This window comes from Pholcus phalangioides, unplaced genomic scaffold (genome assembly GCF_987345545.1).
Source record: "Pholcus phalangioides strain wild (caught in Gottingen) unplaced genomic scaffold, Ppha-v1.0 ptg000027l_1, whole genome shotgun sequence".
In the NCBI taxonomy this organism is placed as follows: domain Eukaryota; kingdom Metazoa; phylum Arthropoda; class Arachnida; order Araneae; family Pholcidae; genus Pholcus; species Pholcus phalangioides.
The window spans coordinates 6,158,179-6,174,165 of NW_028301617.1; the positions used below are offsets into that span (position 1 = coordinate 6,158,179).

General features: G+C 36.2%; 1 protein-coding gene across 14 annotated transcripts in view; it reads right to left on the minus strand.

Annotated features, from left to right (window-relative positions):
* Positions 1-9,310: 9,310 nt before the first annotated feature.
* The window catches only part of hyd (E3 ubiquitin-protein ligase hyd), a 98,031-nt gene continuing 91,354 nt past the window's right edge, over positions 9,311-15,987 (minus strand). For 10 of the 14 annotated variants that reach the window (XM_089251791.1, XM_089251795.1, XM_089251798.1 and 7 more), the window contains 5 exons: positions 14,052-14,502; positions 13,778-13,903; positions 12,343-12,487; positions 12,073-12,161; positions 9,311-9,874 (listed from right to left, as the gene is read on the minus strand). In XM_089251791.1, coding sequence (XP_089107917.1) covers positions 9,662-9,874; positions 12,073-12,161; positions 12,343-12,487; positions 13,778-13,903; positions 14,052-14,502 — 1,024 coding nt within the window. In that variant the 3' untranslated portion in view covers positions 9,311-9,661. The remainder of the gene's footprint in view (positions 9,875-12,072; positions 12,162-12,342; positions 12,488-13,777; positions 13,904-14,051; positions 14,503-15,987) is intronic. The other 4 variants (XM_089251797.1, XM_089251788.1, XM_089251800.1 and 1 more) reach the window with 3 other exon arrangements.

Genomic DNA, 15,987 nt, shown 5'->3' on the forward strand with positions numbered 1-15,987 from the left:
ACTGAGTTATAAGTAAACTACTGTAACTACCCTGCAGGTAATCGAACAGACGTCCTTTCACTTTCCGGGTGAACGCCCTAGGATAAGTCACCATCTGGTGGCAGTGTCAGCAATTTTGAGCTTTGGCCTGAGTTGGGTACGACCGTCCATGTACGGCAGTGCCGCCGTCTTAAAGCAAGGATTCACCCGGGCACGGCCAGGAAGCCTCAAGATAAGACAGGCCTCACAAATAAAAAACGGTTGAAATTTTCAAGAATTTCCCAAGTGGGGCCTCAAAAAAATCACTTGGCTTGGGGCGCCCCATGATGCTCGTAAGACAGCCCTGATGTGCGGTCCCGTTCAGTGCACACGAGCTCGAAGGAAATATTGCAATATTCGTTGCCTTTGTACTCTAGGGCGTTCACCCGGAAAGTGAAAGGACATGGGTTCGATTCCACGCAAGGGCAATTTTCTCTCTTTCCTAAACATATCTTTGTATCAGCCAATATTGTTTTAAATTTAGCTCAAAATCGTTTTTCATTTGATTTTAACGGCGCCAGTTTTTTTCATTCCTCCAAGAGCGTAGAAACATCTGTGTTCTGCACCATAGTTAGAAACACCGATGGCAGCACTCAAGGCCGTCTCCATTCTACCATGGTAGAATAGAGGCGGCCCTGCAGCACTACACATAGCAAGCCTTATACAGAAACAACTTTCACGTCAGGTTTTGATACAAAACATCCTTTGATACTTTATTCGAGCATCTTATCGACCTGGGCTACTGTGCCCCATTTTGTAAACATGTAAACAAATACTGTGTACCAAGATTTTACAAAGTAAAGGATAAAATTAGGTGCAAAATATATACGGAGTGTACAGCTACTATGCATTACTGGCGAACCGTTGATCCTGAAGGCATACTTTCAATTAGAAAAAGTATTAAAATAATGTGTAGACCTCATATAAGTCATTCATATGGCAAGGGGTGTTGTATAATTATTAAATTAAAAACTGCCAATACTGTCAAAAACCTAAATGAATGCTTTTGAATAATATTTTGAACACAATGGGTATATAACACGATGAGAAACTTACTTTTTCTCATAAATTTATAAACACAAATATGTTTTAAACTAATTTATGACAATAATTGAAATAAAAAATGTATTTCTTTTTTGCAATTTCAAATTTTTCATCACACAGAGTCTAGGACAAAAAGAAAAAAAACGTCAGGGGCTCTGCCACCGGACTTATCCCGTTGCCGAGATCTCTTCCAGACCAGCTTCGTGGCAGAGTCTGGAACAAAGTGAGTGCATAGCTAGTGTTGTGCTTGATATTTCAATGCTGCCATCTATACTTCAAATTGTGAGTGAAGTGTAATGATTGAATATTTGTTACGTTGTAGGCCTGTTGCTCTCTGTGGCGAGACTTTTTAACGGGGAGACCGGCTCGCATTTGCTCCTTGGAGTTGGGAACCACAGAAAACCAACTTCAGCCGACCACCACTGTGGCGCCGGTGGGGTTCGAACCCGGATCCGAGTCAGTCACTATGACCACCACGGCGGCCAGAGTCTAGGACAGATAATTTATAATTTTTTGGTCCATTTTATCTAAGCGACTAATTACCAGTGTTCAATTTACCAAGCAAAATAGAGCGGTTTATTCAAAATATACAGCGAACAGCGTATTACAGAAACCGCTGCTAAATGCATGACACTTGAGGTATTCAAGTAGTGTAATCTGTATTCCAGGTTTCCGATTTATAAAGTTGCGCGTGGATGCTCCAGATTACGGAAAGTGCAGTTATGCAATTGCACGCTCGTTACCACTGGTGGGAACAACAGCACTGCTTTCGAAGGACTGACAGCATTCAAGGTCTACCTTTCCGATTTCCGTGGATTGGATGTGTACAGTTTACTGAAGAATTCAAATAATTTGGAACATTTAGAATTACTTGCGAATGAAAATTCCATTTTCTGAAATGTCTCGAAGATTCCGTCAAATAAAGTCAGGAGTCTTAAAATGATTTTCAGAGAAAGGAATGTAAATTTGATGGCTCTTTTAAACAAGCCGTGAACAAGTGGAAGCACATCACACCTTGTTGCATCTCAAAAATCTTGTCATGGCGATGCGATATCACCAGTGTACTCAAAATATTTTTAGTTGGTAACCAATGTCCTAAACTTGAAGTTTTATGCATTGATATACAGGTAATGTCAATCTGCGTTTCCTCAAGATATTTATACGAAAGTGCCAAAATCTGAAAGAACTGAAATTTGAAGACTCGGGAGAGTATTATGGAAATCTTGAAGTTCAAAAAATTCCTTATGAAGAATAGATGTACCCTTATATAGTCCTCAGATCACGAGAAGAGTTACGGGAACCCCCCAACCTCTCTGGAGAGAGTCCATTTCGGCGCGGGGAAAGGATAAAAATGATCCCGGGTTGCCATTACAGGCTGTCTTGGCGCAAATCTCTGTATGCGGGTATTCTTCACGCTTCAGTGAGCCACGCTTTTTGTGTTGGCGTTTGTTAAAAGATGTACTCGGGAATTGTTATTAATTTTGGAAGTAAATTAAATTTTTTAATTTAAAAAAATTTGAATTTTTATTAAATTTGATATTTTGAACTAAAATATTTGATACAGAAAAAAATTCGAAGGGAGTAGTGATCATTTAGTAATAAAGGGAGTAAAATTACTTTAAATTAATAATTAAATTCCTAAAATAATAAAATAAATTAATTGTTAAATTGCTTTAAATTAATAATTTAATACAAAAGGAGTATTATATAATTATAATAATAATTTATTACTACTGTAAATTATATGGCATTTTCTTCGGTTTAATTTCTATACCGCAGCAAGAGAATGCCACCTGCTAGCAATTAGCCATTCTTCTTCTGTTTACCTTCTTTTATAGTCATATATCATCGTCTTTTTTCCTTTCTCGACAGAAGCTACTCATATGGGCTTTTTAAATAGGTGACAAATGCAGTAGTAACAAATGAAAAGATTGAGCATGCCTGCTTGTCAAATTTGCAGTTACGTCTATACCTTAAGGGCAGGGCTGACAGGGATCCAGCCCTGGATGATTCTAATCATTTTTTACAACTATAAATTCATTTTAGAGTGACTCGTCGAAGATTCCAATCTGAGAGCCCAGCTGCAAGATGTGGGGGCCATGCTTAAGGGCATCGGAAGAATGGTGCTCTCATGCTGCAGCAGGGATCCTGGCTGGGATCTCTCACCGGCCGTCCATTCTGAATTTACAGAGTGGGAAAAAAAAAGAAGAAAATTATAAGAATTCTCCTACCGGCTGGATTTTGTCAGCCCATCCTTCGTTTTCAGCTCGTCTGCCACTACGAAGGTTACCATCAAGGTCCATAGGTTCGAATCGGGGCATAGAACATTAAAAGCAAGTTCTTTACCTACCGAGCCTAGGGCGACCACCGATGGATGGAGCCTTCATTTCCCACCCAACTCCACCGGTTGGAAATTACGTATGGCGATATCATAGCTGCCAACTTTTGAAAATGAAAATTCGGGAGATTTTCGCGCAAACCCGTATTTTATGCTAAAACCACTCCCTAATAAATACAATAGGGATTTTTCCAAATAAAATAGGGATTTTCCAAACATAAAAGTTAAAGCGTAGGGAATAAAATCCCTACTGAAGTCAAATTAAAATAAGCATTTCACACACATGGAAGTTAAACCCTTGGGAATAAAATTCCTACGCAAAAAACAAGTGAAATTGGAGGCCAAAACTTCAATGATGTAAAAATAAATATTGTGTTCAATCAGAAACGCTGTGAACAAACATTCTGAGCGAATGACCCCAAAATCATCGGAAGATGAAGGAAAAAAGCGTCAATTTTTGAAGAACACTGACTTTTTGTGACATTCGCTTGATGTTTTTTTTTTCACTTCACGAGTGATGATGGCAGTCCTTCCATGACCGATGTTTATGTCCGTAACACAACTTGTACAAAAAGGAAAAGTCGGCCCTCTTCTGGAACGTTTGATGAAAGGAAATTCATCGGAATAAGTATCTTTAAAATTGATTAAATATGTTTTTGCTTATCATTATTCATGCTTTGTTATATCGCACGTACGTAACTTCAACAAAAGAAATTTTGACCATATGCGCGTCACTGGAATCTTCAATTATTATCCAGGACTATTGGCTGCTAAGCCATTTCCCTGCACGATAAGACAAACAACTTTCTTGTTACCATCAGAGGGTTTGTAAAACTTTCTTAAATAGGGAGGAATTTCCCCATTTATGACGTGTGACGTCATTTCGAAAGGGAAAAAAAACAGGCTTCATGCCCCACAAGTAAGACGCCTTCATATACGGTGTATTAAGGAGTTCTACCCACAAGAAATTCCTTAGAGATTGTTTTCATAAGCGGGGATTTTTTTTAATGAAGTAGGGAATTTTTAGGGACAATTAGGGATTTTTGTGATTTTCATAAAAATTCGGGAGATTTAAGAACTTTTCGGGAGGTCGAGCGATGAAGCTAAAATTCGGGAGATTCCCGAAAAATTCGGGAGACTTGGCAGCTATGCGATATATGACCGGAGTTGGTGTGCGGTGTAGTAGCCCATCCTTCTTTGGGCCATGGTCGAAAATGTTTTATACGAGCAGTGTTCGGCTTCAGCTTGATGCATGGAACCGATTATTAAAAAACGGCTGGAGCTTTCGATCCCTTCTGCGGAACAAAAAATATATTTTTCGTATTAAAATAATGCGCCGTAAATGCTCGAGCAGCCGGGCCGTCTTAAGAGCATCACGGGCCAAGTGATTTTTCTGAGGACCTACCATGTAAATTCTGGAAAATTTCAACCACATCTTATTTTTGTGAATCTAATGCGACAATGCCTTAAGACGACACTATCGAACAGCCGGTGTTTACGCAACAAAAACACTGCGATGACGACGTTATCGAGAGCACTGCCGTGGTGCTATTACTGAAATTTCTAGGAAACCAAAATAGCGTTAAAGACGCCAAACGGGAAAGCGCCGTTGCTAATGCCTCAATAACCTCATTGGTTGGATTTTTCAAGTTTTATAAAAGGACTTTTACCAAACTTTTATAGTGTATATATAATCCCAGCATCTCTAAATTATATATTTTCATCAGAAAATTTTTCATTATAATCCAATAACAGTAATAAAAAAAACCTTAATTACCAATTAAGATTAAACTGAAAAAGCAAATGACACACTAGCTATTTTTTTTTATCGGTAATTGGTTGTCCCAATAACACGTAGGCAAAGTTTTTTTGAGCGATTTCTAAAAAAAACCAGTTTTTTATTTATGTTTGTCCATCACAACAGAGCCAGGTTACCATGGCGACCAGAAAAGTGGGATTAGGGCCCAAATTTGTTTTTTATACTCAATCGGAGCTGGGACTAGGGTTCATTGATATCATATTTTGATATATATCCAATATTTTTGATAGAATAGTTAACATATTGTTGATAATGAATGTTTTCACAAATGGCACAAACTAAAATTTAGAATATTTCAAACTTGACAAAGATTTACATTTGATAATTATTAATAAGATATTTTAATTCCTTTTTACATTTAACTGAGGAAGTGGGTAAAATATGTTATTTTTGAGAAATATACCTTTTCCTGACTTAAAATACAAGTTGATTCTCAACTCAAAATAGGAAACCATTCTCATTTGGAAATATCAATCAGATTTCCGTATTTGCTGTCACCCCAGGAACGTAACCCCCATGAATACTGGGGGTCTACTAATGTATTCTCACGTTATTAATAATAGTCCTTCCAGAGAATATTCTTCAGATATAGAAGTCCTTCGTGAGAGTATTCTCAATAATACTTATTATGATACATGTTATTATAAATAATCTCTATAAATAACTTGAGAATAATTCTTATTATAAGATAAGAACATTCTTTGGTAATTTATAATATTAGTCCTTTGAGGATATTCTCAAGAATATATTCTCTGTCTCCCATCTCTCTTCCCGTCAAGAACACAGGGAAATATAGAAACTTGTCACCCACAATATTAAAGTTTCAAAGCAAGAAAATGAAACCAACATGGTTGAATTGCACAACATGCAAAGAAATTCGAGTGATACAGAATTTAACTGTACATGCATTGAAGAAAACAACAGTTCTGTATCTTCTTATAATGAAAGTGATTGTATAAGAATAGCTTCTTTTATCAATCAACTGTGGTTTAATTTCTTTTCTGTTGTGAACTTCGGAAAATTTATCTAATTTTAAAATGATTTTTTAAGGTTTTAATCTAAAGGTTTCTAAAATCTTTATAATCAAACTTTTAAAATCTCTCGTCATGACCTGGAGAATATTCTCGAACTAAAGTTGTCATTGCGGATGATTATACCAAAAATTATTTCATTTTAAATGTTTCAGGAAAAGTATGGAATGAATATTTCATATAAACAAAATTATTAAAAAATGTAAATTATTTAAAAGAAAAATTAATAGTCTCGACTATTCTCCAATTTTTACATCCAAGAGAATATTCTCGTTCCCTGAGAATAAATTATCCGAAGAATATTCTCACCTCACATCTCTAGGCAGACAAATCAATACCTCCAGCTCGCTGCAATGCACACTTTCAGAAAAGTGCATTGCAGTAACAGATATTCTATAACAGCGGTTCTCAACTTTTTTTGACTCTCTGAGTCCTTTTGGGCATATAATTTCTCACTCAGAGCCCCGTAGACCTATTTTTTACTTATTCAGCAAAATTACTGATTTATTTTTATTATTCTAAAGTAATTGTAATTATTTTTTTCAAATGACTTTTTTATTTTATTTTCCTCAAGCTGCCGCGGAGTCCCAAGGGCTCTGTGGAGAACTGGATGAGAACCGCTGTTCTATAAGAAGCAAACTGGTGGGCCACTTTGAAGAAAGGGCATCCAACAATGTGGAAGCCACACTTTATTATCTGAGGATGAGGTGCGTCTATGCTATCCGCTATCCATATGAAGGCTTTCAACAGCTGGCTGATGAATTGAGGAAGGAAAGAAAATTCATCTTAGCATCAGCCAGCTGTTGAAAATCTTCGAAATTTTATTATACAATGCAGTTGACTATGAATCTCGTACACATGGGACGTCCAGCAACTATGCCCAAAGATGGAAAATCGAACAGAATTGCATTAAATATAGAAAGTCATAATTATTTTAGGAGTGCCTACCATACTAAATATGCAGTCAGTCTCAAAAGTTCAGATAATGCACTTTTCTTAAAATAACAAGAATAATACGGCGAATAAAATTAGCATCTTCTATATAATGGATGATTATTCATGGAAGAATATCTGAAGCATTTCTACATTTATATAAAAAACATTTAGAATATATTCATAGTATCGAGAATACAAAAAATGGTTGTCTTAAAAGTTCAGAGAAAATTAAAATGTACAAAACTTATAGGCTTTTAATGGCTAATAGACTTTTCACTTTTTTTTTTAACAACTTCAAACACACTATCCTCCATGGATCTAATTAAATACTGTAGCGTTTCAACATCAAAACTGCACCATGCTTCCTCGATAGAGCTGTCATCAAGTCAGACACTGTATTCCATATGCATTTATATATTATTAGTATACCCCATATGTTCCTGATAGGATTCAAGTCAGGACTCATCGATGGTCAGTCTAAAAACGATACATTTTTGCAATTAAAGAGCTTTTTCGCGGCAGCAGATTTTTGAATAGACACGTCCTAATATTGAAATGTCAAGTTTTGGTTCTCCTGAATCTTATCAAATCCATAGAAAATTGTTGCAGAGGATCTCCTTTAAGCATCAGAGTTATGACAACCAATATCAAAAGTTAAGGAAGCCTGAAAATTAGAAGTAAATGCTGCGCATACCTTTACAGAAGCCCCACCTTACTGTCTGCTGAAAGCTTCTTTGTCTCTCTTAGGTGCTTCATTGTGATAGGCAATTTCCTAACTACTCTTTTATAAATTAAATACAAGCTTCTCTGATCTTATCTATAAACTGTATCTGTTGAAATTTTCACTACAGAATCTTTCATAATTTCATGCAAGATCTTTTTTTGCAATGAAATCAATCTTTCAACAGTTTTATTTTCACATCACAACTTGTAGCGTATTGCCCACCACAACCAGGTTTTGGCTTTTAGGACATACGTTGGATCAATACAAACGTTGGGACACTTCATTTTGACCAGCTCTAAGCAATACCTTATACAGCCTTACTCTTTGCTTCCAAATGAAGTACTCTAAGGATTTCATTGTATAAAATATGCAATGACCTCAGCAATTTTTTTTTCCCATGAAAAAAAAATTCTATAGCTTTCTACTTTTATACTATCACATCTCTGATACGCCATATAAAAGCAATCATCGAAATTTACATATAATCGGAAGTTTCTCTAAACTTTTTAGATAGTTTTTTTCCCTTCGAAATTTTGAGTTGAAAAAATCCAAAAAACTTATTTTACTTGCAATGACTGAAGTTATTCTGATTTTTAAAAAAAAGTATCCATGGAGCAGTTAAAAAATCTAGCGTCTAAAACTTTTGAGATGAACTGTAAGTTTGGATAAAGACAGGTCAGCCAAAAGACTCATTTGTAAAACTAAAATTATGCTATAAAAGTTTTATGAAAGTTCTTTTACAAAACTTGAAAAAAAAACCCCAACCAGTAAGACTATTGGTTACATTCGCTTGAATGTAACTGATGCTCTTATTTGTTACATTTTTTCAAGTTTTATCGAAGAGCTTTTTATGAAACTTGTATAATGTAATCCCGCCATAAGAAAAAGACTAAAGGTTTAGGAGAATTTCTTTTTTGATTGGAAAAGAAAGTTTTGTTAATTGAAAAAGCATGGAAAACATTTGAAAAAAATTTTTTTTGTTGCTTTTCAGCAACATTTGAAAAGCATTTTCGCACCACTTGTGGCCGTGAGTTGACCACCCCTCGTATAGTGTATAATAATGTAAACTTCTTTGCACAGACATACACAGATCCAGATATCGACATAAGCGTTTGACCACCAGCCAATGATTTTTAGAGCCCCCTCCAAAATGTAAACAAAATATAATCATTCACTAACAAAACATCTTTGATCTATTTTACACGCAGCTGCCATGATTTATGTTTCGCCCAGGTCCCCCATCTCAAAGTCATTCCTAGACACGTAGCACCATGCTTTCTTCTTCTTCCACACACAAAGGAAGGCACCCTGAAAACACCTAATTACTTGATGTGTGGGCCGGACGATTCATTCACAATATTTTACCACACAAAATTAGATTGCAATACGCAGAAAGCAAATTCATTTTCAAAATTATTTATTCATCAACACATACTAACCTTTTTTTTGATTATAACAAAAGAAGGGGGAGGGAGAGAGAGAAAAGTCACATGAGTTTTCTTCAGTTCGAAACCTGCATCGACACACAACAGAAAAAAAAAATTAACTTTTCTTAAATTAAAGTGATAATAGAACACACAATGCTTTATTGTTTTCCAGCTACTGAACGAAACTTGTCACCTTCAACTTTAAAAAAAAAAAAGAGGAAATAATAAAATGTCCATTGCCACACTCACGCACACATAAATACGAAGGTTGTCAGCAATTCTCTTTTGTTTCTTCCCTCTGGTGCTAATTTAAAAAAAACCTTTTCAGACGAACCCAAAATTTTTGGTTTTTATGGCAAGCAACAGTTTTGACCTCAGCACTGCTTTCGAAGTGTAAAGAGGAATGTATAGGCGAGAAATGCACGTGTTGGCCGTAGGGAGGTGTTGGTCGTCTGCTGGCCTTATCGTTATGCTTGGCATCGGCTGGAAGCCTTCCTCACTTGCTGGTAGAGCGGGACTACCCGTCCAGAAATACACCTTGAAAAAACAAAAAGATCTCAATACTTGAACATTTTATATCATTTGATTTTGGCACACGATTTATAATATCACAGTCATTTTTGTAGCACAAGTACAATACAGCAAAGTCACAACAGGCCTAGCTAAGTAAAATGTAGATACAGGATTATTCGCGTAGTTATTTTCTCAAATGCTTTAGTTCACAACTGTGCTCTCTCGAGTGATCATTATCTGTTACATAACCATACACGCACCTTGCATATTTCTCCATGAAATTTTTAACAAATCTGTACATGCCAGAACATGTTGCATGCGTGGGCCCTAACATTATCAGAGTTGAACACAATTCATGTTCTTGCTTTTGCTGCCTTCTGTCTTCCATATTTTGAAGTAAAGATGGTGTTTGAATTTTCATGAGATTTAAGTATCACATTGAAAGTCTTTCTGCTCAAAGAAAAGACACTTATTCATATGGGGAAATGGCTCATACTTTCGAAGATGGGAGCTGTAGAAAACTAATTTAAACCGACCACCACTGTACAGCTAATGAGGTTCAAACTTGGATTTTCACAATGAGAGTTCAGCATGATGTCCACATGATCGCACAGGAAGAGGTGGGAAACGACCTGCTGCACATCAAGGTTTGTTCAAAAAGTATCTGACCATCATCAGGGTTAAGAGATGTCACAATGGGTTATGGGGAATATTCTGATTGGACAGGCATCACAAGTGGGGTCCCTCAAGGAAGTGTCTTAGGCCCCATACTTTTTTCACTTTTCATCAATAAACTTGATTAGGTTATCAATGGGATAATCAGCAAATTCACAGACGACGTGAAGCTAATGGAAATAGTTGAGAACCAAATCGACAAGGGGAGTTGCTACAGACCAACTTAAAAAGGATTGCAGCATGGGCAAAAAATTAATATAGCATGACGTTTAGCGTTGACAAATGCATGGTTACTCATTTCGGTTCGAAAAACCTACGTTTCACTTACAAGTTGAACAGTATTATTATTCCGGATACAACTAGGATCACCCATCTGAGTATTCCTATTAACAAACGGCTCAAGTTTTCTGAACATTGTTTACCGGCGGTCAGAAAATGAATACAATGCTCGGTTTCATTCTTAAAAGGTTTAGGAAAATCACATTTTCCCAAAGTCATTCTTCCATTATTCCGAGGCTTAGTTCATCCTCTACTGGAGTATACAGTCAGGTTTTGGAGACCATACTTACAGAAGGTCATTGACTTGGTTTGAGAGAGGTGCAAAGAAGAGCTACATGTGCTCTTGTTGGCATATAAGTCTTGATCTATGAAAAAAGACTTGATTTCATGAGTATGTTTACATTGCAGGAACGCAGGTGTTGGAGGCATATGATTGAAATGTTATAAATTTCCAACAGAATGGATAGGATGGACCATGAATTATTAATATGCTGTCAATCGACTGTTTTTACAAGGGGACACCAGTATTGATTGGTAAGGGACAATTCTAGGTTATGGTAAGGTTACCAGATTTGAAAACTGAAAAAGAATGCCTGCACATGCATCCTTAGCAACATCACTTGATCAAATTTCCACAATAGATGGCACCCCTATTCAGACTAATATAAAATTGGCCACAACAATAATTTTTCCCAATTCTAAAACAGAACTGCAAAAACAGAAAAATTCTGGGAATTTTGACAGCAATTGGTGAGTGCGTGTGGGAAAAAAAAACAACAAAAGCACTCGTATCATGAAAAAATAAGTGTTTCAAAATGGGGGAAAAAAGAAAAACCTTTAGATTTAATTCTTAAAACCTGAAAAGGAGGACAAATCTTGTGAAACATAAGAGGATGCTTGAAATGACATAAACAAAAGGACATGTCCTCCTAAAGGAGGGGACGGTTGGTAACCCTAGGTTATGGTGTCATAGGGAATTTTTCTCTAATATGGTTGTTAATAAATGGAATAGCTTATCCCCAGGGGTAGTAAATTCTAACACAATTGACACGTTTAAAATGAAATATGATTTAAATATATTTTATGGGCAGTGCATTATATATTATTAGTTTTTTCTTTCATGATATCTGCTCTTATAATAGGCTGCTGTATTTTGGTTATAATTATATTTCACATTCATGTTTTTTACGCACATATTTTTTCAGCCACCTCATTGGGCAATTTGCCTGTTGTTGTATCTGTATTCGTATAATAAAAACAATGATTACCAAATCTTGTTTCTCGTGATTCGTCATTCTTTCAACTATAGACCAAAACCATCTCTTGAAACGAATCAGTTTTTCACCTCCACCTTCAGCTTAAAGAAAGGGAAGAAAATTGGAAAAACGACTTGATTAACCGAACGACAATCTGATATTAGTTTTTGTTTTTACAAAATTTAGAACATGTGCAGTGAACTCACAGGAAACACCAATCACACAAACAAATGTAATATATAAGATGGGGTGAAAGAATCATTAAAAATTCAAGAAACATACCACTTTCATCATTGAAAGATGTGTAGCTGATGAGCGTCTGCACGTTTATTTCGCCAACTCCATTCAACAGCAACCGGAAGTCTTCAGCTGTGAGACCATCAAACACAGATGGAGGAAGCACGTCATGTATACCTCCTCGAAGAGCCTGTTAATGGAAACAGAAGTTGAAAGCATGAAGAAAAGTTGATTCAGGTTAAATATCACATGTAAAAAGTACGTATTGCCTGAGTTCAATTTTCGGGAAATACCCCACAAAAATTTCTACTAGGAAATCCTACAAAGTTATCAGTAGGGGTGGGGGGTGTATCACCCCGTTTTTTCAAAAATATGAACTGCCCGGCACACTGCCACATGAGGATTACATCTTTTCCTATTGTACCTAACATCTGTGCTTGTTTTTCAAAATTTTTCACCATGTGTATGTTCATGTGGTAGCTGTAATCTAAGAGTTGTTGGTTCATTGCACAATGGAGCAGGGAATCGATATGAAATTCTGTTTCAAATTGGGTAAAACTACAACAGATACCCACGAATTACAGCAAAATGTGTATGGAAATGAAGCTGCATCTCCTTAGACATTATTTCAGCTGTTCACATGCTTCTGTGAACGTCAAGAAAGCATGGAAGATGAGCATTATTGTGGGAGACTGATGACAGGCAGAATGGCAACTAATGTTGACAGCTTCTGGCAGTTATTGTTACGAGATCAGCATTTGTCCATTCAAATTATGACAGAATTGAATCTTCCGCATAAAATTATTTGAACCATTGTGACCAAGGATTCGAGTTGAACACAAACTTTGTGCAAGGGTTGTCCCTCATCACTAAAGCGACAAACAAAAACAGTGAATGAAGTTGTGCGGTAACTTCATCGATACAGCAGATAACGATGCCATGTTTTATAGTTAATCGTTGCTGGAGACAAAACTTGGTGCCTCCCGTATGATCCACAAACTGAAATAATCTTGCAAAAGATACAGCTTCATCTCCATACCCATTTCGCAGCATTTCTTGGGTCTCTGTTGCAGTTTTACCTGATTTGCAACAGAATTTTATATTGATTCTTTGCTCCATTACACAATGTACTAACAACTCTTATGTTACAGCTACTGCATGAACAAACATCTGCAATGAATGAATGCCAGAACTTTGCCACTGGACTTATCCCGTTGCCGAGACCTCTTCCAGCCGTGGCAGAGTCTGGAACACTAAGAGACATCATCTGCAAAACAAACATCTGCAAAGAAATTTTGAAAAACAATGCACATGTTATGTAGGGCAGAACTTAATGCTAATGTAGCAGTGCATCACACTTCACATTTTTGAAAGGGGGGGGGGAGTCTCCCTACTTACCAATCACACCTTGAAAAAAAAAAGAGAAAACATTCATACCATGTGGAAATCATAGTAAAAACAGCATAATGATGAGCCTTACCTCGAGAGCCTTTTCCTGCGATTTCACCATACGATACTCAGCATACGTCCTAACATAATCGTATACATTCTGAGCCGTCACATCAATATCTCGTCCTCCTGGGATCAGCTCCACACTTCCACCACCCTGTTAAACAAGTCACACGCATTAATGTCGTAATTACGTCAACCTATTTGAGCACGACCACTTACTTCATTACAAATGTTTATACTTTTTTTTTTTTGGGGAAATTTTTATTTAAATAAAATATTCTGAGTTAAACAAGAAAAACTACCTCTTCAATGCAAAGGTCGATGCAAAACGTGAGATCAAGAGCAGCAAATATCGTGTTTGAGTCTTTACTTTCAGCATCTAACACTACTTGTCTTAAAGATTCATAGAGCAGAGGATCGAAAAATGCCAGGTCATGCCATCCTATCCGACGGCCTAGAATGAACTTGATGACGTGGCGGTTCAGCAGAATCGGGCACAATTCGTTCTGCAGCAGGCACAGTCCTAGAATTCTTCCTACATTCTTGAAGGCATTCAACCGTTCCGGAGTGCACTTCCCTTGTCTTGGTGAATAAAACCCTCGCTTGCCGGGCTGATAGAACAGCGGGCAACTGTCTTCAAGATCCTCTTCCTCTTCTCCCTCCTCTGTACGCTTTACGGATCCACTGACACCAGAACTACGCTCACCCAAATTACTCGAGTCTATCTCTATGGAGGAGTCCGATGGGTTCTCTCTGAATAAGAGAAGAAAATTAAACATAGATATACAACCACATCACATTTTTTATTGAGAAACCTGAAGTGTTGAAGAATGATAATTTGTGAAGAGCACAGAACAGATGCTCTAACAAAAATACTAGCGTCCAAATTGTTTATAGCAGCCATTTACAATCCATGTAAGACATGTTTGTGCTAATTACCAATTAATTAATTTATTTTTACAATGTAACATTGCATTTTGAAGCAAATATTAAAATTATGATAAATGTGATTTCAGCCTCCTGATGATGATTCTACATATTTTAACTATTGATACAGCAATCATGTAATAAGTAACGAACAAGACGAGATCAAAATGTTTCTGTATTAGGCTTAACCTAACGGAAAAAATAAAAAAAAAGTGTAAATAAAAAAAAGTGTTATGAAAGTAAAATAAAAAAAAGTGTTATAGAAAAAACAATGAAGTCGTCAAATCATGGCCACATGTCGTAGTCAAAGTCGACCTATAGCCTTATACAAGCACTGAGCTATAAAGAAGCTAGAATGAAGACTCCCTATACAATAACAAGGATGTGCGCGAGCTGACACAGGGGAATACAAAAGTGGGCATGACAGAGTGAAGTAGGCAAAACATTGTTCATTTCAGCATGTAAACTATGGGAAAACTTCCATCTCGAGCATTTTTTCCAGTTGTTTTCATATTTCATTAGTATAGCTGCCCATCTGCACATACACAAATGGCGATATCTTGTTCTGCCTATAATTGCACCAATCGATGGGGAAAATTAAAGGAAGATAGAAATAAACTTTGGTTTCATAAGTAAGTGCACATAGTTTTATATTAAAAGATGCATTGATTTTTTATACTGCAATTGTGAAATTAAGCACACATAGTTTTAATTTCACATTCAATTTCTGTTTAATGAGCGTAATTAAAAAAAAATTAATGTCACATGAATTTTTAACTTCATAAATATTTTTTTAAACAGTGTAGAAATTTCTTATTACTATTTGGGTTAGAATTTTTATTAAGGAAAACTGATATAATGCCTTAAAGAATTAAAAGTATGCTGTATAAATCAAAGAAACGACGTGAACATTTCTATTTCTAGTAAAACAATATGTGAATGTGGACAGGACCGACTGTTATTTCCACTTTTTCCAGGGGAGTGGACACTGAATGAGGAGTAATAAAATACAATTAATACTATTTACATCATCAATTTTTGCTTAAATATGAAAAATTACACAGAAAACAATGTATCATAATCATCAAAGTGTTATAATTATCAAACAATTATTATAGGCTACTATCACTAACAATAGTTGATTGATTCTATTGATTTCTTGAAGCCTGGTAAAGAATATAACTTTTTGTTTTTAAATAAAGGTCTGTTCTTCAAAACCGTGAAGTTCTTAAACAATGGGTGAAAGCTATAAGAAGAAAGTCTTGTTGCCACCTCTGGTCTCCCTTGAGCTTCAACTGTATAATTGTGAAA